Source organism: Taeniopygia guttata, chromosome 1A, assembly GCF_048771995.1.
Source record: "Taeniopygia guttata chromosome 1A, bTaeGut7.mat, whole genome shotgun sequence".
In the NCBI taxonomy this organism is placed as follows: domain Eukaryota; kingdom Metazoa; phylum Chordata; class Aves; order Passeriformes; family Estrildidae; genus Taeniopygia; species Taeniopygia guttata.
Window position 1 is genome coordinate 32531459 of NC_133025.1, and position 27040 is coordinate 32558498.

The 27040-nt window shown below is 39.7% G+C and overlaps 1 protein-coding gene across 1 annotated transcript; it reads right to left on the reverse strand.

Annotated features, from left to right (window-relative positions):
- Positions 1-6520: 6520 nt before the first annotated feature.
- Positions 6521-26883, reverse strand: GNS (glucosamine (N-acetyl)-6-sulfatase). Its single transcript, XM_012569056.5, has 14 exons — positions 26643-26883; positions 26107-26166; positions 25251-25457; positions 24111-24176; positions 23614-23712; positions 21132-21299; positions 17619-17701; positions 16168-16286; positions 15445-15548; positions 14997-15098; positions 13694-13801; positions 12910-13020; positions 10906-11066; positions 6521-10071 (listed from the first exon to the last, which is right to left on the reverse strand). Exons 1-14 carry the CDS (start codon positions 26793-26795, stop codon positions 9996-9998), a joined length of 1617 nt encoding a protein of 538 aa, XP_012424510.5. The 5' UTR covers positions 26796-26883; the 3' UTR covers positions 6521-9995.
- Positions 26884-27040: the final 157 nt, after the last annotated feature.

Genomic DNA, 27040 nt, shown 5'->3' on the forward strand with positions numbered 1-27040 from the left:
TTATTTATCTAAGAAAAAAAAAAGCATGTTCAAAAGAAACCAAAGAAGTGGGTGTGCAATAGAAGCATGGAAGCAGGAGGCAGATTTGAGTGACTGATACTGTAGTCATTATCATGCCAGAGAGGAAATTAGTTATGTATGGGAGGGTGGGGGAGTGGAGGAGTGCTAAGGATTGAAGAGCAGCAGAAGTTGTGCTGCGGATTTTTGCCCTCTGTTCTTAATGTGTTCGTTTTAAATTCCCAAGGAATGGTTAAAACTTTGGTGACATCTAATGGATACTGTGTGAAACTCCAAGATGCTTCTGTTCTTCCCCTTAATTTTATTTAATTGTGCCTTTGTTTCCTTTCCTTAGTAAGATTCTTTTTAAAACTCTTCACAAGGATTTTAGGTAAAAAGAATTTGTGAGCTTATGAGACAATCGTAATGTTTTAAAGAGTTAAGAGAAATTAAGAGTAGGACTAACTATAAAATATATCTAAGGCATATCTTGTTTGTTTTTGTAATTTCACATGTAACATTGTAGTGCATGTGTGAGTTAGTAACATTATCCTCAAGTGAGACACTTTATAATGGTTCAGGGAATGCTTTTGAGTTTTGTTACAATTTGTTTTTCTAGGAATGCAGCAGCGTGTTGGTGGGTATTCTGTTAACATCTGAAGTTATGTTTCTGCCCATAGCTATGTAATCATTGCGTAATTGCTGTCAATATTGAACCATTTGTTGCTCAGATTTAAACACTGTTTGAGTTTTAAAGTTGAGTATAAAAATATGTGAATTTTGGTTTTACTTGAACTAAACTTTCAGTCTTTTAAAGTAGGCACATCTTCATTTACTTTAGCCAGAAACCTCAATCAGTGTTGTATGCACTATGAGTCTTGATTTGGGGTGAAGGGGAAGGGGGTGGGGGACCAAAATAAACTTTTATTTTAATTGTCTTAGTCCACAGTTAATTATTTTAAGATGTCATGTGTGGAGTTAATTTTCTTTCTTGTTCTACACACTGGCAGTTACAGCAGCTTTAATTTAAAATAAATGGTCATGCCTGGTCAGTTTTTTCTTTTTTTAATTTTAGCATCAAATTGAACTGTCAAAGCTTTTGTTGCAAAACTGTTTTCTTGTCATTATGTGATGGTACCAGAATGACTAAATGATGAGGGAGGGGAATGCAGGGAAACATTAAAATGTATGTCTTTAAATACAAACATTTAAACTATTTATAATTTTAACAAGCTTAGTTTTATTTTTGTAGGGAAGTTTTTATTCCCCTTAAAGTTATTACTGAAATGGCAGAAAAAGTGATGGTTCCATTATTAAAGCTGAAGTTGGCAATACTTGGTTACGTGACATGTGTTTGGTGTTTCCTTTACCTGGCGATGTGTTGTGTGGTTTTGAGGCCAAGTGGATTTCTGTGTAGAGCAGCAGTGAGTCCTGTGGGCAGGATTCACACAGCTGGCCTTTAGCCTAAATTAAGGTTTGCCTGGGAGAGAGGGAGGGAGCGGAGCTGAGAGTTGTGGGGCTCATGGAGCTAACCCCTCCCTAGGGGGAGTGCAGAGCTGCTGGGTGGGACAGCCAATGGGCGAGTGGTTTCCTTTCTGTTAAAAAACACCTTGCAGAAATGAGGCCAATACACCAAGGCTGGAGGTGATACTCTGGCCCTCTCTCTCCAGGAAATGCTTTTCACTCCTTTTTATCTTTAATGGCTTTTTAGAGGTTTTCTGCAGTAACATCCATGTTTAATTTCCCAGTCACTTACTCTGTTTCATGGAAGTGGTTTATTCCTCCCTGGTTGAATTGGTAGAAGGGAACTGCTGAGCTGTTTGCTTTGGTGTCTGTGGCACTTCCCTAGGCACCGTGGCTCCACAGCAGAGGAGATGGCAGTGGCTCAGCCAGTGCCTTGAAGGCTGGTTTATGGGAGACCTCATGGTTTGGTGTGTGCAACAACCCCGTTACGCCTGTGCGTGCACTTGGTAAGGCCTGCACAGGGCAAGTACTTCAGCACTCGGCCAGGGTGAGGTGGATTAAAGCCTTAAAGATACTGGAGTCAGCAAAGCTGCTGACCACCCAAGTCTCTGGGCTCTGCCTGTGGCGGAGTTATCTACTACCAGAAATCCAACTCAGCAGAAGAAATCTCATGTGTTTTGGCTGGACAGGGGCAGAATCATCCATCTGAAGACTGACGAGTTCAGTGCTGAGGCAGAGCAGAACAGCAGCACCATCTGTGGAAGCAGTTGGGCCACTCCTCTCCATGGCAGGGATCAGCAGATTGTTGGTCTGCTTTGTCTTCCTGCAGGCTGAAGTTTTAGCGCTGAAATTTTTAAACGTTTGCAACAAACCCCACCAGACTCCATTCCCTTCCTCCCTCCTGCGTGTGTGTGAGTATAGAGTGGTTTTCTTTCCTTCCCAGGTCCCCAGCATGGGGATTTCTAGTGCAGCCCTTGCAAGTTTTGTCAGCATTCACTTTTTACCATCTCCCATTGATCTAGAACCATTCAGGTATGTGTTCCTCCTTCATTTTAATGTTCAATGGCATGCTTGTGTTTGTTGGGAAATAACTGTCCTTTCAAAACTTTCTATGCTTTTCATCTTGCAGGAGCCTAAAAATTACACTATTTAAGTTCATAGGCAGGAGAAATAGTTTCTCCTATAAAACTGCAAAATAGAAACATTTTTTAGTAAGTGAGTTTTGAGCAAAACAATGCTTACTACTGCAGTATTCATACATTCCCAGAGGGAGCTTTGTTAGTATACCTCAGACTAATGATAAGGAATAAAACTGTCTAGGATTATGGCAATTTTTGGTTTGTATTTGTTTCAGAAAGTAAAAGCTCATGAAAGTCTATATACTTTTAGCTTGGGCCTGAAAGCTCCACAGACTCCTTAATTTAGTCTGAAGTACCAGTTTTAGCAGATTGTTTAAAAAAAAAAAAGTTAATTCCTTGTTACTAGTATCTCTGGAATAAAGTCCTATTACTTCAACCAACTTTCCAGTCCGATGTTGTCTTGTTTCTTACATCTACTTTATAATTAATTTGGTGCCATTTTGAGACTTCACCTCTTTGTCTTAGTTTGATCAAGTGAATAAAAAAGCTGCAGAAGATCTTCACAGAACTCTGAAAGGTTCAGAGTCTCTTACCCTTGATGATGAAGGCAAGTGGATGACTTCCAAATATAGCATCTGCTATATCTGCTTGGTCAAGAAGTGGAGACTGTACTGAAAATTCAAACCAGGTAAGAGGAGACACACTGTGATTACTGTTTAGAACACAGGTTTAGTGCTGTGAACTGAAGACTTACCTGTTCTGGAGGAATTATTTTCCTCTTGATGTGTGAATGGGTGAAAGAGATTGCTGCAGTAGCCAGTATGGAGAAGTAGGCAACGCCCAGTTCAGAGCAGTTTGAACCAAGCACTTCAGACACTGAGCCTGGCTGCTGGCACTTGTTTTGTGGTATTTTTCAAGGAAATACTGCCAAGGCCAAGACATGTTTGTCTGAAAAGCTCCTTTTTGTGTTATGTGCTAGCAAGGTGAGAAGTAATCCCAGAGTGTTCTTGTTTGCCCTTGTGCAAACTGAAATTGGAAGTGTTTTCAGTTGCAGCAGTGTAGGCCTGAAAGGGACCCTGCCCAACACCCTGCACTGAGGCACCCAGTACTAGCAAATGGCTTCTCAAGCTGTTTCCTTCCTGCTTTCCTCAAAGGTGTTTTTTAAAAATTGTCTTTTTATTGCACTTTCTGTTCTCTACCTCTCCCTCCACAACTTTTGGAAAGGGCAATGTTCACAACTGGATTTTTGATTTTTTTTTTTTTAATCCAAGGATTATTCCTTCAATTGCCAAGTCTAACTTTTTATGATGCTGTATAAAGTACTAACTTGGTGCTGTCTTTCTTCCGTGTATTTTCCGTATGGATAAGACAGGATATTACAGATAAGGTAGTTCTGTTTTGCCTTCGCTTTACCACTAATACCAATGAGAGAAGTAGAGTGCAAAGCTCCCTTTGCTAACTCTGTAAACCTAAATATAGCATTGTGGCCTCACATATAGCATGAGAGAAAATAGCATTACAAGTCTAAGATTTCTCTCTTGAAATACAGAATCTGGAATGTGATCAGAAATTTCAGCTGTTTCCAGCATGTCTCAGGAGGAATTGGAATGCCAGTATATTTTATGACGGTGAAGTTCAGCCTCTTGGTTTTTTTCCCAGGCAAAGTTGTATTAGAACACTGACTCTGAAGCTCTCCCTTCAAATAAACAGGTGCTTTCTATATGCCAGTAATCCTAGACAGTTCTTTTAATCTAGACTTGTCAGATGATACTTTCAGAATCTGATCTCTTTGCTCCTAACATTTTTCCGTAGATGTGAGTGAGCAGATGTTAGACACTTCTGTATTTTCATCTGCTCTGGTTTGTCGAATGAGCACTCACAGTCAGAACTTGTGGGTTTTTAGTAATACTGGCACAGAAGGGCAGCATAACTTGTACAGAGTATCTTTTAACACCTGTTGCCAAGTGACAGCACTAATTTTTAAATGTAAACTAGGCTGCTGAAAATGCATGTCACATGGAAAGAACACAATACCTACCTTAGTTCAATCTATGTAAATAAAAGATGTATCAGAAGATGGTTTCCAGGAAGTTTACAGACTTTACACTAGAAGTTTTGTTGAACAGTAGGTCTAGGATTGGTCATGTGCGTAGTGCTGCTTCAGAGCCTGGAGCAGCCCAAGGGCAGGAGGACACTTTTCTAAAGGTGGGGTTTAATTGCTGCTGGTGTTTTTTCTTTAATACTCTACAGAGAAGCTTTTGAAGTTACTATACAATTGCAAAAGACTTGAAATACTTTTGTGAAGTTTTTGCCTTGTTAATTTGAACACTTCAAAAGTAGAGGAGAAAATCCACTAAGCAGGTATCCAGTAAAAAATGTAGTTAGCCCTGTAGTGTAAGACTTACATGTTTTTGGTATTATTTTAAAAGATCACAGCTAAGCAAAACCACAACACACTTTTTTTTTTTTTTTTTTTCCTTAGGATTTTCATGCTGTAGGAGAAGGGTTATGTTCTTGGTTTGAATCAGTAATTGTAATGCTTTAATCTACTGCCCATTTTAGTTAGCTGATAACATGGCAGAAGCCTCAGGACAAAGGTAGATCATGTGAGCTCTGCTGATGCTTCCACTGATTTTCATCAACAGCATGAGAATATCTCCATGAATCTGTAGTCTCGTCCTTGATGGCTTTGCTGTCAACCCATAGGAAACAACAAAGTCATTCTTGCCAAGCAAGGGTCATGCAGCTGGCTTCTCCCTAGAACTTGCACAGGAAAAATGAGGAAGTGGTTGATTCAGTTGAGTTCTATCAAGTCTCTCTTATTCCTGTTTTTAGAAAATGGGTGGATTTTAGCAGCTGGAATAAGTTCAAACAACTTCAACACCTTGAAAGCAGATTACTCTGAGATTTGTGAGCAATTACTGGACCACAGCTCTAAACACAGTCCAATGGATATTATCAAAATACTGACAGCTGAATCTGACTAGAGCAGCATCTGGAAAGCAATATATTAGCACTGCCCTTTCTTTCTAATCATGGAATTCCCCTGCTCCATCCCTTGAATGAAATACTAAGGCTGTGTAATTATTTTCCAAAAACAGGTGACTCCTTTAGCCTTGTAACAGCAATTTTCTTCACAAATGTGGCTTGTTCTTAGAAATCAATGACAAGGGGATGTGGCAAGCTTCCATGACCCTGATGGTAGTGCCACTTGGGCTGTCAGTGACGGGAATGTCTAAGTAATACAGAGCTGTCCTTTCTTGCAGTGCTACAGTAAACTCTATAGTTTTCATAAGCTGGAACATCAAAAGAAAGCAAGCAATGTGCAGGCAGCCATGAAATATTTTTGTCTACTTAATGGAATACTGCTACCTCCTTGCTGAAGGAGAGATGAAACTGATACCACATGGTTAAGCAGAAATGCAACTAAAATGCAGAAATACATATTTTAATAGCTTGTGAAAGCCTCAGACTTAAATAGGTTAAAGTACCAAGTACCACCTTCTATAGTTCAGTAAATGTATGTAGTACTTTTAACAGAATCATCCAAGACATTCAGCTCTGTAACAGGGACTGTTGGTCACAGTTCCCATTTTGGAAAAAGCCTCATGTGAGATTTTATTCTTCCTCTTTTCTGGGGCAGAACATATTACACTTAATTATGAATAGCAGTTTTCTCCATTGTGCTTTCTGTTTTCCATCTCTTCAACTACACCAGTTTCCAAGGAAATGCAAGCAAGTACAGGTTACAGTTCACTCGGTCCCTTCACCTCAGGGTTTCTTCCTGGTGCAAAGCAGTCAGGTGGTGCCCTGCCACACACTATTAAGATTCCCTGTGGCCATATGAAGTAGCCCTTGTTAGGTAGGAGGGCAGTAAAGCAGAGGCTTTTAAAGGCTTATAAAGTAGGAATTCAGCCATTACACACACAACACAGCATATTCCTGTAGGAAGGCTTAACTCAAGCTCAGTAACAAAGATAGGAAGTTTGATAGGCAGTTTATTTTTTCTTTCTTCAAAAGTGCAGCAGTGAACAGGGTCCTCTGGAAGGGCACTTTCTAAACAGATGTTCAAAACAGCAGAAATATACTCACAACATGCTACAGCAAAGTATGCTCACATACAGAGAGACATACAAAGAAAATTCATTTTAATTGATTCACAGTAAACAACAGCTGTTTCATTATGTTTACATACTGTATTCAGCTTGATGAATCAGTCTCAAATTTAACCTGATTGAAAACATATTATACCTGCTTAGTTTCCATGGTGTGTGTTTCCAGGTACATGTCCCTGCTACACCTTCATTCCCCAAAATGAAGGCCCAGTTTTCTGAGCCCATGCTGGGTAAGCAGGTACTGGCTGTATTCAGTTATGCTGAAGTGATAATGAATGTTGGTTTGCTTTAGGGTAATATAACAAAGTTATTAATTGTATTTCTCCCTGTATAGTATCTACTTTACCAGATCAGATCATTAAAAAAAAAAAATCACAGCTCTGCTTTTAATAATAATGATTTTTTAAAAAAGTAAAAAACATGATCACATTTTATTTAAACTCAACTCTGTACCAGTAAGGCCCTTTGTTTAAAACTCTGTACATTTAACATGAATGCCTTCTATAACCAGGTAAAGATGCAGCCATGGTTGACACATGAAAGGGTATATCCAGAAAGAGCATTTAGTTTTAAAATTACTTAGTTGGGAATTAGATCTGGATAAGAGTCAAAGATCCTTCATAGTGGTTTTTTTTATTATCAAGGATAAGAATTAACACTGTTCATTTGAGTCTGTAAAAATACTCAGAATTAACTGCTTTGTGGCAACAGACACAAGTCATAAACTGCTGTAAAAAGCAATGGAAGGCAGGCAGCTCTTGGTTCCTGTTCTTCCTTTGACTACATGCATAACAATTTTTAAGTCTTTATCAAAAGTGGGAATGAATCAAATATTCTCCTAAACCACTAAGTAAGGGTAAAGACTGATTAATTCTGAATTTCAATTTAATACAACTGTTACTACCTATGCCAGATTTCAGGTATAGTGTGGTTCTCTGACAGTGAGTGTGTTAAATCACTGAGCCTTGGAATTAAATGCTTTACACATATGTGCAGACAGCAAGAGCATTAATTTGGGTAAAACATCTGGTCACTCATACTGAATAATCTGCATCAATTGTCAACTTTCATATTACTAATTAGGCAAAAGATAAATCATTCAAAAGAAAGTGTCCTTATTAGGGCTTAAAATCACTTTAAGAAAAGACTGTATTAGAGTTATATTTCTGTACCCATAACACATTTCTTTTTCTAATAAGGAGCAACAGAATACACATTACTTTCACTGAAACTTAAGCAGAAACTTGAAATACAACCCAGATTTGATAGGACTGATGAGGGTTTAATGTGCAGCAGTCAATGTATTTCACACTAGCCTCCACACAGCTACCAAAATGAAGTTTAAACAAAGAACAAGTCTGAATTGCTAGAATTCTCCAAGCAAAACACAACCTACACGAGCTCAGTGTGTTAGAAAACCCTTGAGAGCATGAACAACTTTGGTTTGGTTTCTAGAGACAAAACAGACCCAATACTGAATCATGAGAAACAAAAACCAGGATAAAGCTACAGCTGTAATTGAGGAAAAAAAAAAGTCCTGAGTTTCTGAAAGCACGTAAGGAATCTGAATATCCAAAACCCTCTGCATTTATACAGATGCCTCAGCTGAAACATTACCTTTCAAGCTTTTTTATTTCTTCTAAATATTTGGTCACTTCTGAGAGATTTGAAACAAAAGTTCTATAAAAATCCAACCTGTAGACCACCACAGAAGTTTGCAACTCAAAGCTACATTAAGGACTTCTGTGCCTCAGAATTAAAAGCCAAGAAAGTTCAACTTACTTTGTTGCTGCATTGCTTGTATCCAGTTGGTGGATCTGCACACTGGGGTATGCAGTTTTGAGTCATAATTTGTTGTGTACTTAATGACTAGTTGAAATAACCATGCTCTCTACTGGGGTAAGAGACATGAAATAGATGAACACTAAATAGTTTTGCTACAGTTTGTTTGACAAGGGAATGATTATCATGCCTGAAAACAGAGTTGATTTACCCACAAGCAACACAACTTGTCTTGCAGAAGATCCATAATTCAGTGTTTCCAGATGGTGTTTTGCCAGTGAATCTACACGGAAGTTACATGGTAATGCAAGTTTGTGTGTTTTTCAAGATTTAGAAAGATACTCAAGTTTGGTTGCACATGATTGGCTGCATTTCAGAGAAGTCTAATCAGAAGGCTGAAAAGACATCACCCTTTTGGAGGGGAACCAAGTGACTTCCGACATGCAGACGTTTAGTGTGAAGGCCACTTTTTGCAGGTTCCAAGTAGTTAGGTCTCAACCAAAAAGCAACACTCTATGAAGCATTTAAACTGCCTAAACTAGTTCTTAGCCTAATGTCTGATGAGCAATGATTCTATGATTTATTTTTACCTACTTGCTTTCAAAATAATTTACCTTCAAGAATCTAATCAACAGAAGAAGTTAGACAATTCAAGACATTTGGAGGTTAGAAACAGATCACTTCTACTGTGGTGCCCTGGTTGTTGGATTTTGTTTATTTATATGTTTGTGTATTAAAAACAGACTTAAGAGTTAGCTCAAAGCACAGGCACACTTACTTGAATACTTGTTAGTCTCAACAGCCTCTTAACTCACTAGGAAGTCAGTCTAAAACCCTAAGACCTTTTTCAGTAGTACACAGTAACCCAGCCCAGCATTTAAAACCAGAAGGAGGCTGAAATTACATTCTTGTTTGCACGCTACCGAAGCTGTCCTACAAAATTCATTGGTGTCATCTCAAAGTGGTCTCATTGAAAGAGACTATTCAGTAGATGGATTTTAATTCTGCACAAGACACTTGCTAGTCAGATCCTACACTTTTGACTAATCCCCTCTTCCTCTCATTTGGGCTAGTTTGCTATTGTCCTTAACAGCCTGAAGCTCAATACAGGAAACCTATAATTAAGCATAGATTTTAGGAAGGTCTGTGACACTGAATATGGGTGAGCATTACTGTGCAGTAGCTCCTGCCTATCTAACCCAACTCAAATACACATTTATTTATTTTTTAGAACAAAATAAACTGTTCAGATTCATAGACTCAGGTTCACCTCTGTGCCTGTGATATGAAAAGGTACTTGAAAGACAAAGGTGGTAATCAACAATCTGAGCAAGACAGATTAGCTGTGTCTAACAATTTACAGTTAGAGTTCAGCTGTAAAATACATATATTGCACAAGGCAACCAGCTAAAGACAAGGGGTTTCCTTCCAAACAGGGTTTGAAAAGCCCGTTAAAAGTCTTCCAGCTGTAATCAGTGAAAGTTAACAGAGACAGACCTGCTGCAGTCACTGGAGGAACTGGTTGGTAGGAGCCCATTGCAAGAGGCTCTTAAGGGTCTTACAAGAACTGTGCAGAAAACCTCCGAGCCCGTAGGCCGTGATTGCTGAACATGAGCCGTGGGTCAAACCTGTACCTGGAGAGAGGAACAGAGTCAGTGTGAGCTGCTTGGCTTGAGTGACCAGCACTTCTAGAGAGAGCTTTGTGCTAGAAGAGCTCTGGTACAAGGCTATGTGAGAAACTGCTTCCTCAGCAGTACACCACAGTGACTACTTCTGTTACAACAGATAAACTGTAACAACACGCAACCAAAAAGCTGAGTCTCCACAGAAATAAATCCTAGCTTACAATGTACAGGCAGCACAGGGGCATGCTATAACAATCAAGCATTCAGGGGCTACATTCTAACAGAAAAACTTTGCTGTTAGATGACAAACTTGTGTAGCACTTAAGGGACACAGTAAGGACATTTTAAATACTGCTTCAAAAAGCTTTGTTGTAAATGACCAGTGACTGAGTTTTGAGGCACAAAGTGAGATTTACTTCCAGCCCCTAATACAGGCAGCTCAGGTCTGCAGGAAATGTTCTTGTGAACAGCATCTCCAGGAAAAATCAGAGCAAGTACTTGGAAAATACCTGCCTATAGAAACCAGCAGAACTTTTCCTGGTTTGCAGGCAAACCTGAAGTCAGTCTCTTGACTACTCAGAATAGCTAAAGTATACAGTTGTGCTAAGTCAACAATGTCTGACAACATTAAAGTAATAGTATTCATATCATCAAAATTATACGTGGTAAGTTAAAATATATATTAACTATTAAAAAAATAGAAACATCAAGAAAGCATCTATTAAAAAAACAGTATGAATGACAATAATATATTCCATAATAAACACCCTCTATAGAAGGCAAATTAAAAAATAAATAATTATATTTAAAAGTGCTACAGCAGTGAAGTGGATCTGTGTTTACCCAGGATCGAAGACACCTGGTGTACGGCACGTTGCTCCTGAGCAGGACTGCAGCATCATTAGGCGATAGTTCATCTTCTCTAGAATTTCTTGATCAATTGTTTTAGCAATGTTATTGATCTGGTATGGATCTGCAGTCAAGTTATACACTTCCACAAACACCTGTAGAAGAAAATTCCTGCCCTGTATTAAGTCCTGAATGCTAATTAACAGTTATATTAATTAAGAAGAATGCTTTATGGCAGCACAGAGACTCAGATGTTAGTCTGAACTCCTCTGCAGCAGCCCCCAACACGAGGCTGTGTTCAGCCATGCAGCTACGTGGTCAAAGACAGGACAGTGTGCAAGCAAAGCAAAGTTTTGCAGTGGCACAGTTTTGTTGGAAAAGTTTTATTTTCACCTGAAGTACTCACCTGCCACAGCAGAATTTTTTCCAACACTTGTCTTGTGACTGTAAGACTACAGTAAGAGGCCTTGCCTAAGCTGGCAGTCTTTTCATAATGGATCTCAAAATAATGTAATTTCATGACCATCACATCAACATTCTATACTCATTAAATACTTAGAGCTATCAGACCTAGACAGGTGTCTTAACTTCTTCATGTACAAAATAGCTGAATACAAGTATGCTACAGCCTCAAACAGAAAAAGCTTATTCTGTGTGCATGTACTTTGAGCTTTGTCTGGAGGATTTTAGGGCAGATTTGTTTTTTGGTACGTTAAATCTCTAGACACTTCCGTGGGACAAATATTGGTCAATAGTATCTCAAGAATTTAGCTGCGGTTTTGCCTGTGCTAGAGTAGGAAGCCTGAGTGCAGATGATACTGATAAAAATGGGCTGAGTTGTGTCTAACTTTGATAAAGACATATCTGGACAGACTTTGGCCTTTTTCTTAAAAGGCTCACTGCAAGGTTACAGAAGCCATTGTTGCACCTTTCCCATACTGCTGGTTGTATTCTACCTAGCTCAGGTATGCAGAGTGACCAAAAAAATGCCACAACCATACCTTCTTAGTAGAAAAATCTCAAAGCAACATGAAGAGTATTATTGAGTCAACTTTGGAGTCTACTTTTCAAAGAAATCAACAAGACTTCTTTAACTTGATCATAATTTGTTAGAGAGGGGAAAAACCAAAGTGTCTGCTAATTGACATTTCAGTTTCCTGTACAGCTTTTCACACTAAATGCAAAAATATCTTGTGGGATTTCCTCTCCTGACTTAAGTTGCTCATTGTAGACTACCATACAACATGTTGTGTGGTGCATGTTACTGGGCATACCTGCTGTTCATGCAGTGCCTACACAGCTGCTGACAGCACAGTTTTTAGATCTGCGACCAAACTGCTTTAAGCCCCACGACCTTGTTGGAGCAGCTGTGTGCAAACAAGCACAACTAAAGATCAGCCCCGTGACACACCACCCTTTGCACGTACAGCACGTGCTCCTGTAGTGAGACCTGAGCAGCCTCTGAAGGGGGCACATTATGTCCCTTATACTCAAACTACACAAGATAAGGTCAGAGACCTTTCTCATAGTTGAAACTTCACTGCTATTTTTGCCAGACAAACAAGCAAATATTAGATGAGATATTATTAACCTGGAATTTTAGATCTTCCCAAGTAAAAGAGTTGAACACTGTACCTCTGCTCTCTTTATGGTATCAGAAAATACTTGTACAAAAGAGACTGCTACATGGAACTAGGCTAAGAGAGTGAACTGAAACCAGTCCAGCATAGCTCTCTGTGAGGCTGTCAGGTGACACCTGAAGGTAATAACCATAGAGTTTAGGCCTCACTCCCCTCCTACACCCTTTTTTTCCCTTCTTCCTAGAACCCTGCTACAGTTTTGGTCAAACATTGAATAGGCGATAAGTACTTCATTGTTTATCCTGCAAGCAATGCCAGTCTGCTTTTCAGAGAACTTCATGGAAACCTTGAGAGCTGATAAAAGCACAGACAGACACAAGCTGTGCACAGCTGACATCTGCTAGTCAGACAGACTTACCTCACGGTCATCAAATTCACAGTACTGCAGATCCCAGGAAGCTGACAGTGTCCTTACACAGGCATACGTGTTATTATAGGAATCTTCACAGACACAGTCTGGAAAGCAGTGCTGTGAAGCAAGCAGCAAACAAAAACTTCAGGCAGAAGATGAACTTTTCCTAAGGTCTGTACTAGCTCCTGCTAACTGCAGCTAACAGATGAACACCCAGGTCTTAATTTAACACATCAAATTTCCACTAGGAATTTAAAGCAAAAACTTGGTGTTGTTATTAAAATCATGGTGATTAAGTGTATTTTGTCTGGGAAGCAATGTATGTACACAGAAGAGAACAGCACAACAAACTACTGAAGACAGCACCAACAGGATCCTTTACTTTAGTAAAGCAAAGCAAACCTGCTTCAATTTGGAGTTACTAGTGACTTAAATAATAATCACAGACAAGAATTGTGCAGTAAGGTTACTGAAAGTTTAGAAAGAACATTGTGTCACTGCTACACACTTGACTTAAACCCACACCTTCCTGCATCAGTCTCCAGCCCTGAGGCTCCACAGATTGCCACTGAAAGGTTTTGTGTGATCTCTTTGGTCATATTGACATGTCATTTCCACATGGCTGGACATCGCTTTCCAATTGTCAAATGCTGCACAGGAGCTACAGAGCTGGCTCCTACTTACCAACACACTGGGAGCTTCTATACAGAACCAGGTTAGCCCACACAACAAACAGGTTTAATTCAGCAGCTATTTCCTAATATGAACAGATGAACAGATCTCGTCTTACTGTGACTCCAGGTCCTAGGCCAGGACAGGTAGGATCACTGCCATTGTATCCTTCTCCTTGGTACTCCACCAAGAAGTCTGATCTCCACGTGACATTTTTGTCTCCTCTCTGCAAGAGGTTAACATAACTTAGTATCTACTGTACTGTGAAACAGAAAAAGTTCTCCATGCTTGGAATAACACCAACACTGTCCACTGCTTACTAGGCAGTATCAGTCTTAAATAATTAGCTTTAGGTTAGAAGGTCTTGTGTAACAGTAAGACAAGGATTAAACTCCAAAAATATTAGTACACCTTCCTGTGAGGGTTTAAAATACTATCTTCAATTTATAAAGATCATGTAATAATACCAAGTAGGAGCCACATAGCCAAGTACTATATCCTACAGACAAGATCCCTGCAACAAGGCTGTTTCCCTTTGATTTGTATCACATTACCACAACAGATGGAGAAATATACCCTTGGCAAAAAACCAAGCAAGCAAAAGAGAAACAGGTTTAAGAAACAACTAGATTTTAAGATGGTCTATTTGTAGCTGAATTTTAAAAGACAGAGGAAGATGAAAGTTTACAGTTAATACACAGCATTACTGCAGGCATATACAGCAAAACAATGAGTTTCAAATTTGATTCCACCAGAGTTTAGAACAGGTGCCTTTTACTTGCTTCTGTCTAAGAAAAGCTTAAGGTTTGGATACAAGGTTTAAAGAGCAAAGCACCATTTTATGCCTGGATGATCTTTCCAAGCTTACTTTCCAAGTAAGCTGCCTTCAATTTATAGACTAAATTTAATTAAAACTAAACAGATCACCTGCAAGCAGCTTTATTTAAATAGGCTTCTGCTCACCTATTAGGTCAAGTTTACTTTATAAAACCACATGCACTCTTGAAGAGTTTGGCAGGAAACACCAGTTCTACTGAAAATGGAGTCAAACCAAAGATTTAATATGAACAGTCTGCTTTTCTCCTGTTCCTGTGCTGAGAAATGCTAAGGAAAAGGGGAAGGAAAATACAAGGTGGAAAGAAAATACAGGCTTCAAAATAGGAATTATTACAAATTTGAAAATTATCCAAAATATGACACAACATTATTATAACATGACCACAAAGTTGTAGTGCTTATGAAAATACATCTGCATTTAAAAATACCTACTTTTTTCACTCAGCTGTGAGCATTCCACTTGAAGACAACATCAAAGGAAGAATCTGGATTATGAGCTAACTTAATCTATCAAAGGAAGTAACACTGACTTTGAAGAATTGCCCCTGAAAGAACCATTGGTTACTAACTCTGTCTCTACTTACCAACAGTGGCAGCAGTGACATCCCATCCATCTGGGTCTTATTCAAGTCATATCCCGCAATATCCAGAATAGTGGGACCCAAATCAATATTTGCAACAAGCATCTGCAGGATGAGAAGAACTTAACTTTTGAAGTTCAGAACCTATTTTAAATACTCGTATTTGTAGTTGCATCTAAATACTACCTGATTTCATTTTTATGGGCTAATGGACCCTGTAACATTGAAAATCAATAGTAGGGAATTTGGAAAGTGAGTAATTTGCTTTTGTGGCCTTTTGATTCAAGCAGGAACAGACAGCTTTCCTATAAGGAGGTCTTTGCATTTTCTACCACTCTGTATTTCATTTAATGGATACATATTTATGCAGGGCAACAAATTAACAGCTGAAGTGGTAACTGTGAAACAACATTAAAAATAAACCTGTACTGGGATTTCACTTCTTTCTCACCTTGTTTGTCTGATTTGGTTTTATCCCTGGTCCTCGAACTAGCAATGGAACTTTGATATCAAACTCATAGAGCTGCCGTTTGTCTATTGGCAAAGAAAACTGGCCTAAACAAGAGAAGATGGAAAAAGTTAAATGGCTTCTTGTTTACATTATCAGCCTTGTGTTACCATAGAGTGGTTTGGGTTGGAAGGGACCTTACAAAGCTCATCTAGTTCCACCCCCTCTGCTATGGGCATGTAATTGCCACCAGCCCATATTTAAAGAAGGGAGGTTGTTAACCTGAACTATATTAACAAATTGGAGGACAGAAGAGATAACTTCAAAGTATAAGCCGTATCTTACAAAGTGTAACAGCTTAGATACTGCACTTTTAGTTGTACAACATGATACAGTCAGATTTTTACAGGATAACCCCTCTTATACCAACTTTTCCTACAGAATACAGAGACCCTTCCTTTATTTCTGTCCTAATTTTATGCATACCAGGTTAGACTGGTAGAAATTAATGCTGAAAACCAAAACCAAACAAAAAAAACCCAACAACAAAATCCCAAGCACCCTACACTGCAACTCCAGATTGTTTCGCAATTCAAATCAGTACTTCTCACATCTATAGTTTTCCACAGCTGGTGTTCCAATTTGCTGGAGTGGCCATGAGAGTTATACAAGGTTATGCAATTCCTGGATCTTCTACAAATAAGCATTAAGAAGTGAAAATTTTACCAGTGTGGAAGCCATTGTCTGAAGTGTAAAAGATGTATGTGTTGTCTAACTCTCCATTCACCTCCAATTTCTTCACGAGTTTCTCTATCAGGTCATCTACCGACAGCAGAGTTTGCCACCTACACAGAAACAAAGTACTTCACATTTGAGCATGAAAAATTTGGAATAACCCTGACTGCAAGTAGGGCATTTATACCCCACTTCCAGTCAGCAGTATATGTACTATAACCAAATTATTTTGTTTACAAATTATGAAAACAAACTTCATAGACTACTATACTTTTTTTAAAGGCTGCAATTAAAGATAGAAATAGGCTGGTTGTCCACAGTTCTTGTTGATTTCTGTAGTGTCTGTGAAAGACATCAAAATGCTGATTACTTTTTATCTGGACACAGTGAAGACCAACCTTGAAGCATCACAGTAACAGAGAGTTATCTCCTGCAAGGTCACTTGTTATTAATTCTTTATAAGTAGTTTAATAAAAAAATGCAAAACAACCATGAATTTAGTTGTCTTTATAGGATCGTTTCTGCTTGAAAACTGTACCAGCTGTTTTGTATTACTCATATAATGTTAGGGTCCATTATTTCAGCATATCTAAAGCCTTTGACAGCTACAAGTTCTTTTCTTTATCATGGGGTTTGCTGTTGAGAAAAGCGATTGCTTCCACTACCCTACAGACTAATATCATGCCGAATTAACTACAGCTATTCAATTATTGGATTCTGCTGTCTCTTGGCTTAAAATTTTGTTGCATAATTTTTACCTTCATGTTTTATAAAGCACAAATCTTAAAAATCTTGGGTTTCTATCTCCAAAGTAACAAGATAATGCCTGGTAACTGCTCAAAACAAAGATCAACACTTTAGGTAAAGTTTGTTTCAAAACTTTTTAAGAAAACATCTGTGGTGTAAACAAATACCCTTGCTCTCTATTAAAAAAACAGAACAAGTCAAGTCTGCACATTATTCCCCACATCGCCTTTATGAAAAGGAATCTAGCACCTCCCCTGGCCAGTCAGGCATTCCCATGTACAGACTGAGAGACAGGATTAATAAATCAGATTAGCTGGCAGACAGATCAACTACATTGGATGTACATCATGTAAGAAATTAAGTGAAGCAGAAGGTAAGGCCATTTTTTTTTAATAAAACCCTGTGGTGCACTGAAAGAAAAGCAAGAGAGAGACCAAGGGCAATTGGTTTTTTTTGTGACAAATAATGGCAACATTTGTGAATATGGTATTTTTGAAGCCATAGTTTATTTGCAAAATGTAAACAAAGTCAGGAGGTCTTCTGAGACAAGTGCCAGAGAACTATTAGAGGTAATCTGATATTGATTGTTATTAGAGGTAATCTGATATAAATTGTCAGACTTATTACAACTTTTTTTAAAAATCCACACCTTACAAATTCTGATTAGAAACCTTAAGCAACAAAAAAATTCTTACCGCTTTCTGTAAGCATCATCAAGAAATTGTATTGAAGAGTTGCTCATTGGAGTCTTTGCTTGTCGAATTAACCAGTGCTTGTTCTAAAGAAAAAAACAACAAAGATTAGAGTATGAGAGAAATATCAGGTTTTAAGCCTTTCTTGGAGCAATTACAAAAACAAGTACTGCAAAAAAGGCAATGCTATCAAACTGACCTGACTTCAGTTTTCCCTGTTGGTTCATGTAAAATCTAAGTTTCAAGAGTAAGATACATTACAGCTCCATTATGCTCAGGCCTTGATGAGAAGAAAGCAGATACGGATCTTTTCAAAGCAGTTCAGGGAAGAAAATTGTGAAAGGATCTAGGGAAGGCTCTGTCAGAGGTGTGATAGTCTAAGACAGCTCTGAGGACAGCAATGTGAAGTGTTGAGCATCATTGTAAGATTGCACTTGGTTGTCAGAAGTGAGGTACTTTTGGGACTAATATTGGTGAGCATCTCAACAGGTAGCAAGGTGGGCAAAAGCTCCTATACCCAAAGTAATTAGATTTACTTAAGTTACAAATAAGTGAGCTCAAATATCTGTAACAGTGCCACTATCAGGCAGTCTAAGAAATCAGGGCTAGTGACTACTGAATGGAACAGAACATGATTTTATTTAAACTTTGACTCCAAAACAAGAGCATTTCTTTAGCTGCAGCATCATAGATTCTTCTAGATGTATTCCCAACTTTCAGAAACAGCCCCTTTCTTCTTTCCTCACCTATACCCCCAAAGTAAAGGAGATTATGTAATTCATATAAGAAGTGATACTCCCACATTGAAGGACCAGTATGAGCTGAGTCACCTGCTGTACAAATACATGGGAAGATCTGTTGTGAACAACCTGAAAGTTAGTAACAGTGGGGATCAGAACAAAGAATACAGTCATGTCAGGGCAGCTTTACAGTTTTTCATTTAGTAGGTCAGAGATGACCCACTCATCACCCTCAGCTCAAGCCTGTATTTAGGTGGTTACTTCTCTGTGTAGAGCATCTTGTTATGCAATTTCCCTCCTGTCACAAGCAAATGACTGAAGGCTCGGGCTTTAGGGACTCACAACAAAATGACTAATATCTCCTGCAATTACTCAGTTCCCCTGTTTTCTGCTCTTGACTACAGAAGGAAAGATTTTTCACATGGAGACTTAATACATGTCCAGTTTACTTTAATTGTGTTGTATTCAGCTGTTTTTTTTATAGTAGCTGTAAAACAATTTTCTGGAGAGACAGTCTCAGCTGAGAGGAAAAGTAAGGAAATACAGCACAAAATCCTACCTTTAGCTCAGCAGAAGTTCTTCAGAGAACAAAGGAGCTGGCAACATGACCAGTGCACCAGCTACCTTTCACAAGGGCTGTGTTTAGGAGAGGAGTTTTGTAAGGCACAACCACACTCAGGCAGGTAAGCAACCCAGTGCAGCAGAATCCTCCTCTTTGAGTATTTCATTCTTCTTACCTTTCTCTGAAGTTTCAAAAACTTTACACAGTGCTCAAACACCTTTGTGGATTCCAAGAAACTCCACGCTCAGAGTTCTCAAATCTGCTTCCCTGTCATGTCTCTTTCAGCACTTACATACAAAGCAGTCCACCAATCCTGCTGCCTCCCTAAGCTCCATTCTTGGAGAAATTTTAGGACATCCAGACAATATACAATGTATTGCAAGAATCAGAATACAGTTGAGCTTTGATTTTGCAGGAAAAACAAGGCATGCAAGGGAGATACCCAACACATATCTTAATCAGCTTCTCTTTTAGAACAGCTTAGATAAAACTCATCTGGTCTATTAATAATTCTGCTTAGGAATCCAAGCTGCTGATCATTTCATATGATTTCTAGCTGAGGATCCAAAGCAGAAGTTAAACTCAGACTCTGACCAGTTACGTATACAAGACCTTAATTCCTATTTTCCATGCTGAAATTCTGCCTACATGGTTCCTCTTAGTAGCCCTTGCCCACATCCAGTATAAGAGAGTGAGGCAACATTTATTCAGGAGTCAAGACTGTACAATCCAAGACTGTCAAGCAAGCATTACAACATCAGTGAGGGTCTTAGACTATTTACATGTTTACTGCTACTGTAGGAATCATGCTTGCCCTAGACAACAGTGAAGCTCTAGAAAACACTGAAGTTCCAGGAAGACTTAGGCTTCAAGACCACAACACTGCCAGCTACAGAAATGCACATTAGCTGTGTCTAGGAAGGAAGGTAATGCTAGTCTGTTCCTCTAGTAAAACTGCTGAATCCACAGATACTAACTGTCAAACATTGAGTCCAGCATTTTGTTCTGTGTTATACAGACATATGCAGAGCTTTTACACCACATAAGGGAACTCCACAGTGTATATTTTGCTAGCTGCCGACTTCACTGGTCAAGTTACTTCTAAATCACTATTTTAAAAGCACTCTATTACAGTAATGGAGCCTTAAGACAAAATCTGGAATCCCTTTGTGGAAGAAAAAACCTCAGTCTGATTCCCAAACTCTAGTTTGAAACTTAAAAAGATTGGGCTAAAGTATTTGTTACTGCTTGCAGCCCTTTCCTTTCATTCACGTTTTTCTATCATACTGATGAGCACATGATTATTTTGCAAGCTACAGTCCTCAGCTAAAAACAAGTTTCATTCTGTACTACAGGAGTCACAGTGACCTGAGGTATGACTGGGCTTCTGATAGGCATTTAAGCAACATTATCTCAGTCTTAAGATTAGAAGCAAATCTTGAAGTGAAATAAATGAACACTGAACAGCAATGGGTTCTATATTTTAAACTACTTGAATCAAAAATACAAAACTTCTGTAAGTTTTCGCCAAATTAGTTGCTTGTGAAGTTTACATACTAGCAGAGTAAATTGCAGCAGGTTAGTCTGAAATAGACCATATCTGACCATATTTGCTGGCAGTGGAAGGTCCTGCCCTGTCACAAGGATGCCTGCTAAAATAACTTAATGCTATAAATTCAAACAAGTTTTCAAAGCACCTACTAACCCTGGGCCCTATGATTAATCAGAGTCCTCTGATTAATCTGATATGCTTTCACCTCGGGGAAGTTTTGCCATGATCTCAAGAAATGGACTGCCCCCATCCACAAGCAGATCTGTGAAGAAGACAGGGCTCTTGCCATTCTTCACCCAAGCCTTTGAGTAGCACATTACCTGTGTGCTCCCCTGAACATGCCAAGAGCAATCATAAGACATTTTTAAGAGCTTCAGAAGAGTCCAGAAATGGGACACAGAATTTACTTTTTGTCTTTATCAATCATAATTCCACTGTACTACCATATCACTCTTGCCACTATGTTGTTTTTCTTTACAAGACGTTAGCATGCAAATATGTCAAAGTCACAACAAACTTATCTGACCCTGACACACACCAATTCAACATGATTGAACAACCAGCAGTTATAGTTCTCGCCTATTCTAATCTAACATGCAAGTCAGGGCCACTGCCTTCTGCTCTCACAAACTAGAATAACCTACACGTTCTAGTTAGCTTACCTTGCCATGAATATTAAAATTGCTGTTTCTTGGTGCACTGACATTCTGAAAGCTCTTTGTATACTGTGGAGCAGGTGTCCAAGGGGAGTGTGGTGCTGGGGTCGCAATCATCATGAAGAAGGGTTCAAAATTAGATTTGTACTCCAAGAAGTCCAACGACATGTTGGCCTGTGAACAGTGTTGTTGGAGAAGAAAAGTCATGCCTCAAAGGAAAACTATTTGACAAATCCAAACTAGACATTCATAACTTATTTAGAGCTCATAACACTGCAAACATTTAAACTATCTCAAAAACTTACTGCTTGCTCATCTACAAATGTCTAGAACAGCAGCTCATAATAAAAATAACCCCAAGTGGCTCATGTTAAACAAAGAATTTTTCTCACATCTTCAAATGACTTTCTACTTCAGACACTTGCATTAATTAGACCTGGAAAGCTCATCAGAAGTTTGTGCCTATTCCAAGTACAACAAAGTCCACCTATACTCTGGTTTAGTCACGTAAAATCAGAGCTTTCTACAACATAGTCCAAGTCTGAGACTTTAAGATCCCATCTGACAGACCCCAGTTTAAGAGCTTCAGCTTTCTTCAGAAATAGTAATAGTTCTGAAAAAAAAAAATTCAGCCCCACTGTTTATAACCTATGCTCATTCTACAGCAAGCTGCAAGATTACAAAGGGTGAAGACAGAAGGTCTGGTGAAGAACAGTCCCAAAATGCACTCACTCACACCTCTACACTTTCATTTTTATTTCAATCTATGCACAATTTCAAGTAGAAAGTTAGAAGAAATTGCAAGTTCCATTTTCACTTCCCCCAGGTCAGTCTTTAAAATTAAAGCTTCAAAAGTATTACTTGTAGATGAGTCCTTCAGTATTCAAATTTTGCAACTTTTTTTCCTGCCTGATTAGTAAACTTCATTTTGGAAATAATTTTCTTTCTCTACAAAAAAAACAAACAAACAAAAAAAAAAAACCAAAAAAAACCACACCAGGAATTCCCCTTCCTTCCTTCTAAATTTAGCATTTAATCAAGTAGGGCTCAACTTCAGTTATACGTCAGCAGAGTCAAGAAAGGATAAGAACCATTCAGAAACTCATAGTGGTAGCCAACTTTGATTTCATTAGGAGCTTAAACTGCAACATGTGAGAAGTGCAGTAAAAAGATTCAGGTGTTTGGATGCTTAATACCAGACTCAAGTACCCAGGTGCCCTTAGACAAGAAAGCTTGAGGATCACATCACGCAACACAGGAACTTTGCATAAGCAATTTATCCTGTGCACCGCCCAGCAAACGAATTAAACACTGTCTCTGAAATGCTGGATACATGTTTAGTAACTACAGAAAGAAAGTAGAAGGCAACACACTGAAAATCGTGATACACTGCTGTATCAATAGGTAACATACCACAAATAAGCAGTTTATGCAACAATGACCTGTTGGACAAAATGCTTAAGAGCTGCTGAAGGATCAAAAAATCCCAGTACAATGCCAGTAATAGGATAGTCTCACTTCTGGCTTATCAATTCCAATCTAGCTTTAGACGATGTAAATCTAAATTTAATCAGACAGCTGTTCAGTACCCTAAGAAACATCAACGAGTGCTGCTGCTAGTGAGCAGCTGTCTGTATTCGAGCACCCAGTGGAATTAAACTCCTCAGGGCCTCAATGAAACACTCCAAGACTGAACAGGGAGACCTTTCTAGAGAAGAGGTTTTGTGAGTGCTAACCTATACACTGTAACACAGTACCAACCTATACATTGTAACAGCACATCAAATTATGACTAGCTTGGCAGCGGGACATTTCCCTCGCCCACAGCCCCTGCAACTTGCCAAACAGGGCCTTGAGAGAGCTAAAGTAACTCTTCCATCCTTCCTTAAAGGATCTGACATCTTTGTTACCTCTCTTATTTTATGTAGATAAAAAGGCTAAAACCTCCCTGATCAGCTACACATTGCCCTCATATACTATGAAGAATTGATTAGGCTTTAATATTTACAAGTTGTCAAACTGATGGAGCTGGAAACTACAAGATACTAACTGCACCATAATACCTAAGAAACAAAACATGGTGCGAAGTTTATTTTTACATGCTTCCAACTGAAATTCTGGCCCAGTTAATCTGTTGCAGAAGTTACATAGAATGAAACATATCCTCGCATAAAGTAATTTAAATTTCTGCCTACCTGTCCCTCCTGCAGCACAGCAATCAGTATTAACTCCTCAGTGAGGCTACTGGCTAACAAATGGCCAGCTGGAATCCCTTTCCTCTTCACAGCTCAAACATAAATCTGTCATTTCTAAATATACTCGGAGTCTTACTTTGTTGATAAATGCTTACCCACCCTCACAACAGTACAACTGTCCATTTGTCAAGTAGTACAGCCTAACAAATTATCTCAGCCTTTCCCAAGTCCCCAGCATGAGGCATTATCTGGTTATAAGCAGTTTCTGTACCACACATTGCAAAATTACTTACCAGTACATCTGTGAGATAATCTACACTGTAGTTCTCACCATGCCTTCGTGCTTTGCCATTTACCGAGAGAGTATAGTTGTAGTACTTTGAATTTTTCTCCTGTGAAAAAGAAAAGTGACATAGATACTTATGCAAAGCAACATGTACATTGATTACTTGAAATAATTAATTGCCTCCAAGCATTTGCCAAATAGATTACGAGCATTTGCCAAAGGATACTGCAAAAATCCTCAAAAGTGGTCTCCATCAACAAAATTAGTTTTAGTGCTATCTCACACTGCTTTGGCTTTACAAATGGCTTTTTTTTCCTCCAGGCACTCAATAGGAGTACTCCCTGTAAAAGCCACATATCTGATGTACAATAAAGGAAAAAGCAGAAGAAATTTTGCATTAAATTATTAGATGTTGCTGTCCTGCTCTTTCATAAGCAGTAGAGTTAGAACTTGAGTTGGATTATAAAGCAACCAAAATTAAGTTGTTAAAAAAAAGTCACATACCAAAGCATACCAAAAACTCCATCCAGGAGGGACATGACCTACTCCCCCTGCATCCTCTGCTCCATACTGAAAAAGAGAGATCATGACCCACGGTTTCAATTATGATGAATCAAAGCTAAACATTATGTTTCATATTCATGTGCTTTATTCAACACTGCCCAGAAACCATGTTAAGCCAAATTCAATTTCAGAATGGGGAAAACTACATATATATGCATATAAAAACACATGTAGGTCCTGTTACAGAAACCAAGGTTCAATAACTAGACAGTAACTAAAAGCTTAGCAATCACCAGTAAAATCTAAATATTATTCCCTGCTCCATTCTGCACATGAAAATATGCAAAGATCCTGGAAAACATAGTGTACATATCAAATAATGAGTGGTGATCAAAACATCCATGTGACGAGACACTTGCAGGACTTGTGATAACAGTTCACAAGATACTAAAGAGAATTCCACACAGACCAACAGCTTCCTTCACCTCCCCCAACAGGGGTAGGAACTTCAAGTTGCCATTTGGTGCCAAATAATCTACAACAACTAGCCTTTAAGGCAGCAAAATAGGGAAAGTAACTGCTGAGTCAGTGCCAAACTCAAAACAGAGGGTGCCTTAGAGCAACACAACAGGCTTTCTCAGAGCAGCCCTCTCCAATCTATGTGGCTCGCCTAACTGCAAGCATGAGAGACTCTGCTGAGTCAAGAGATGCTCAGAGGAAGCCAGCTAAGTTTCCCTTCCCCTTGCTGCCTCAGGAACATCAGCAGACACAAATTCGTGCCTGGTTATGAAGACTCATGTTCCATTGTTTTATCATACCACTGTTTTCCACCATGAGATGCAAAGAAAACATGTTGTTATGTAGCTCATATAGCTCCTAATCCAATTCCATCACAAACACACAGCCTTACAGCTTTCAGTGCTGAATTTTACATCTTAGTATGAACTACCCTAGTTAAAAAGACAAAAAACCTAAAGCACACATATAGAAGTGACTCAATAATAAAAGTGTTGAGTAACTGCTGTAAAAGAGCTCTGAAAATATCTGCTCTCCTGATGAATTTGCCTCAGTGGACACTTAACTCTTACAACAAACCGCAAAGAAAAAAAAAAAAAAGGAACACAGATAAACATCAAATACCTCATTTAAATACTTTCCAGCAAAGAATGTTTGATAACCACACATAGCTTTGAGCAGTGCTGGGAAGGTGTATGGTTCTTGAATCTTCTGCCATAACTTGCTGCTACAGTTCCCTTCCAGAGTGTTATTGACAACATGATGATTATGTGGATATTTTCCTGTTAAAATGCTAGCTCGACTGGGACAGCAAAGTGCACTGGGGACATACTGGAAAAACAGAATGAGGAGATTTAAGACTAGCATAGTAAAACAATTTTATGTCAAAATTTATAGCTTTTAAATATCAGCTAACAGGTTGATTAATATGTTCACCAACAGTAAAACGTACTTCTTTCTGGACACCCAGAATTATATTCAAAGTATTTTCACTAGTAAAAAAACTGCACATGAAACTAGTTTTAGGTCTCTGCAGCACATGCCTTTCAACTTCTCATTACCAGACTGGATATGGTTTTTAGATGGGGTAAGAACCCACTACAATTCTGTTTGATCATTGACACACTCCATTATTTAGCCATGGAAGTGCACTAGAATATGAAAAGAATAAAGTGACTTTTCATCATGTATGAAAGCTGAAGTTTTGAGCAGCTTCTTTTAATAGTCAGACTATGCAGTTTTATTTTACAGATAAAGGAAGTGAGTATAAGTGCTTTCAGAAAGTGAAACTACAGATTTCGAACATCACCCTAAGTTATATTCATTTTGAGATGTGAAAGTAGGTAGCAATAGATATGAACATCCATATCTACAGGTTTCATAAAACTGATACAATTTTTTGAGACCTCAGATGACCTAAGACACAAAATACATAAATGCTCACATCTCAGAGGTTCAGAGCGTTAATGCAAACACTTACTGCATTTACGAAAGTTACTCCCATCTGGGCAATAAGAGTGTTAGTCTTCTTTAGAGGGGTCTGAAAAGAAAGTATCAAAAGTTATCAGCTAAAAATGCAAGGATGCCAGGTAAAGCCAGGGACTTTAAGCAGGCTGCCTGGGAAAAGGCCCAACACCACAGTTTTTAGGCACCACCCCAGCAAGACACTAAGAGTGCCCTTTCCTTCTCGCTAGGGCCTGGCGTGGCCACAGCGATTGCACAAGCCGGCCCAAGCGAACACAAGTGCGGGGAGCTTCCAGGGGTATCTGCAGCGGCTGTTCTAGACAGGCCCCGGCCCCCGAGCCCCGGCGGCTCCGCAGAGCGGCTCGTCCCACCCGTGGCAGACCCACCGTGGCTCCTTTCGGGGGCTGCTTGGCCTGAGGCCGCAGTGAGCCCCTGCGGGCTGGGCCCGGCGCGACCCCCGCCCACAGCGCGCCCGCCGCCAGCCCGGTACGCGGCCCGGGCAGCCGCCCCTGCCGCGCCGCCGCCAGCCCGCGCCCCCCGCCGCAGGGTTACCATGCCGCCCAGGCAGACGTCCTGGTCGTCAGTGAGGATAAGCACCACGTTGGGCCTCCGCGCCTGCCGGACCGCCCGCACCGGGCTGAGCAGCAGCAGCGCGGCCAGCGGCAGCGCCCGGAGCAGCGCGGCGGGGGACGCGGCGGGGGACATGGCGGGGCCGCCACAGGCGCGGAGCGGCGGCGGAGCCGGAGCAGCAGCCGCGGGCCCGCCCCGCCCCCGGCATATGACCCGGGCGCGCGGGGGGGCAGTCACGTGGGCCGGGCGGCAGCCAGGGCCCCGCCCCAGGCCCCGCCCCCGGCCCGGGCTGCGCGCGGAGGCGCTCCCCAAGCGTGACCTCCGCGCTCCGAGCGCCGGATAAACTTCCACGAGCTGAGGGGATGCAGCCAGCTCCTCTG

Coding starts and splice junctions, on each gene's coding strand:
- GNS (XM_012569056.5), bottom strand. CDS start 26,795: ATGTCCCCCGCCGCGTCCCCCGCCGCGCTGCTCCGGGCGCTGCCGCTG. Junction 25,458..26,106: donor GAGTAACTTTCGTAAATGCA/GTAAGTGTTTGC, acceptor CTGTTTTTCCAG/TATGTCCCCAGTGCACTTTG. Junction 16,287..17,618: donor GATGATGCTTACAGAAAGCG/GTAAGAATTTTT, acceptor GTTTCTGTGTAG/GTGGCAAACTCTGCTGTCGG.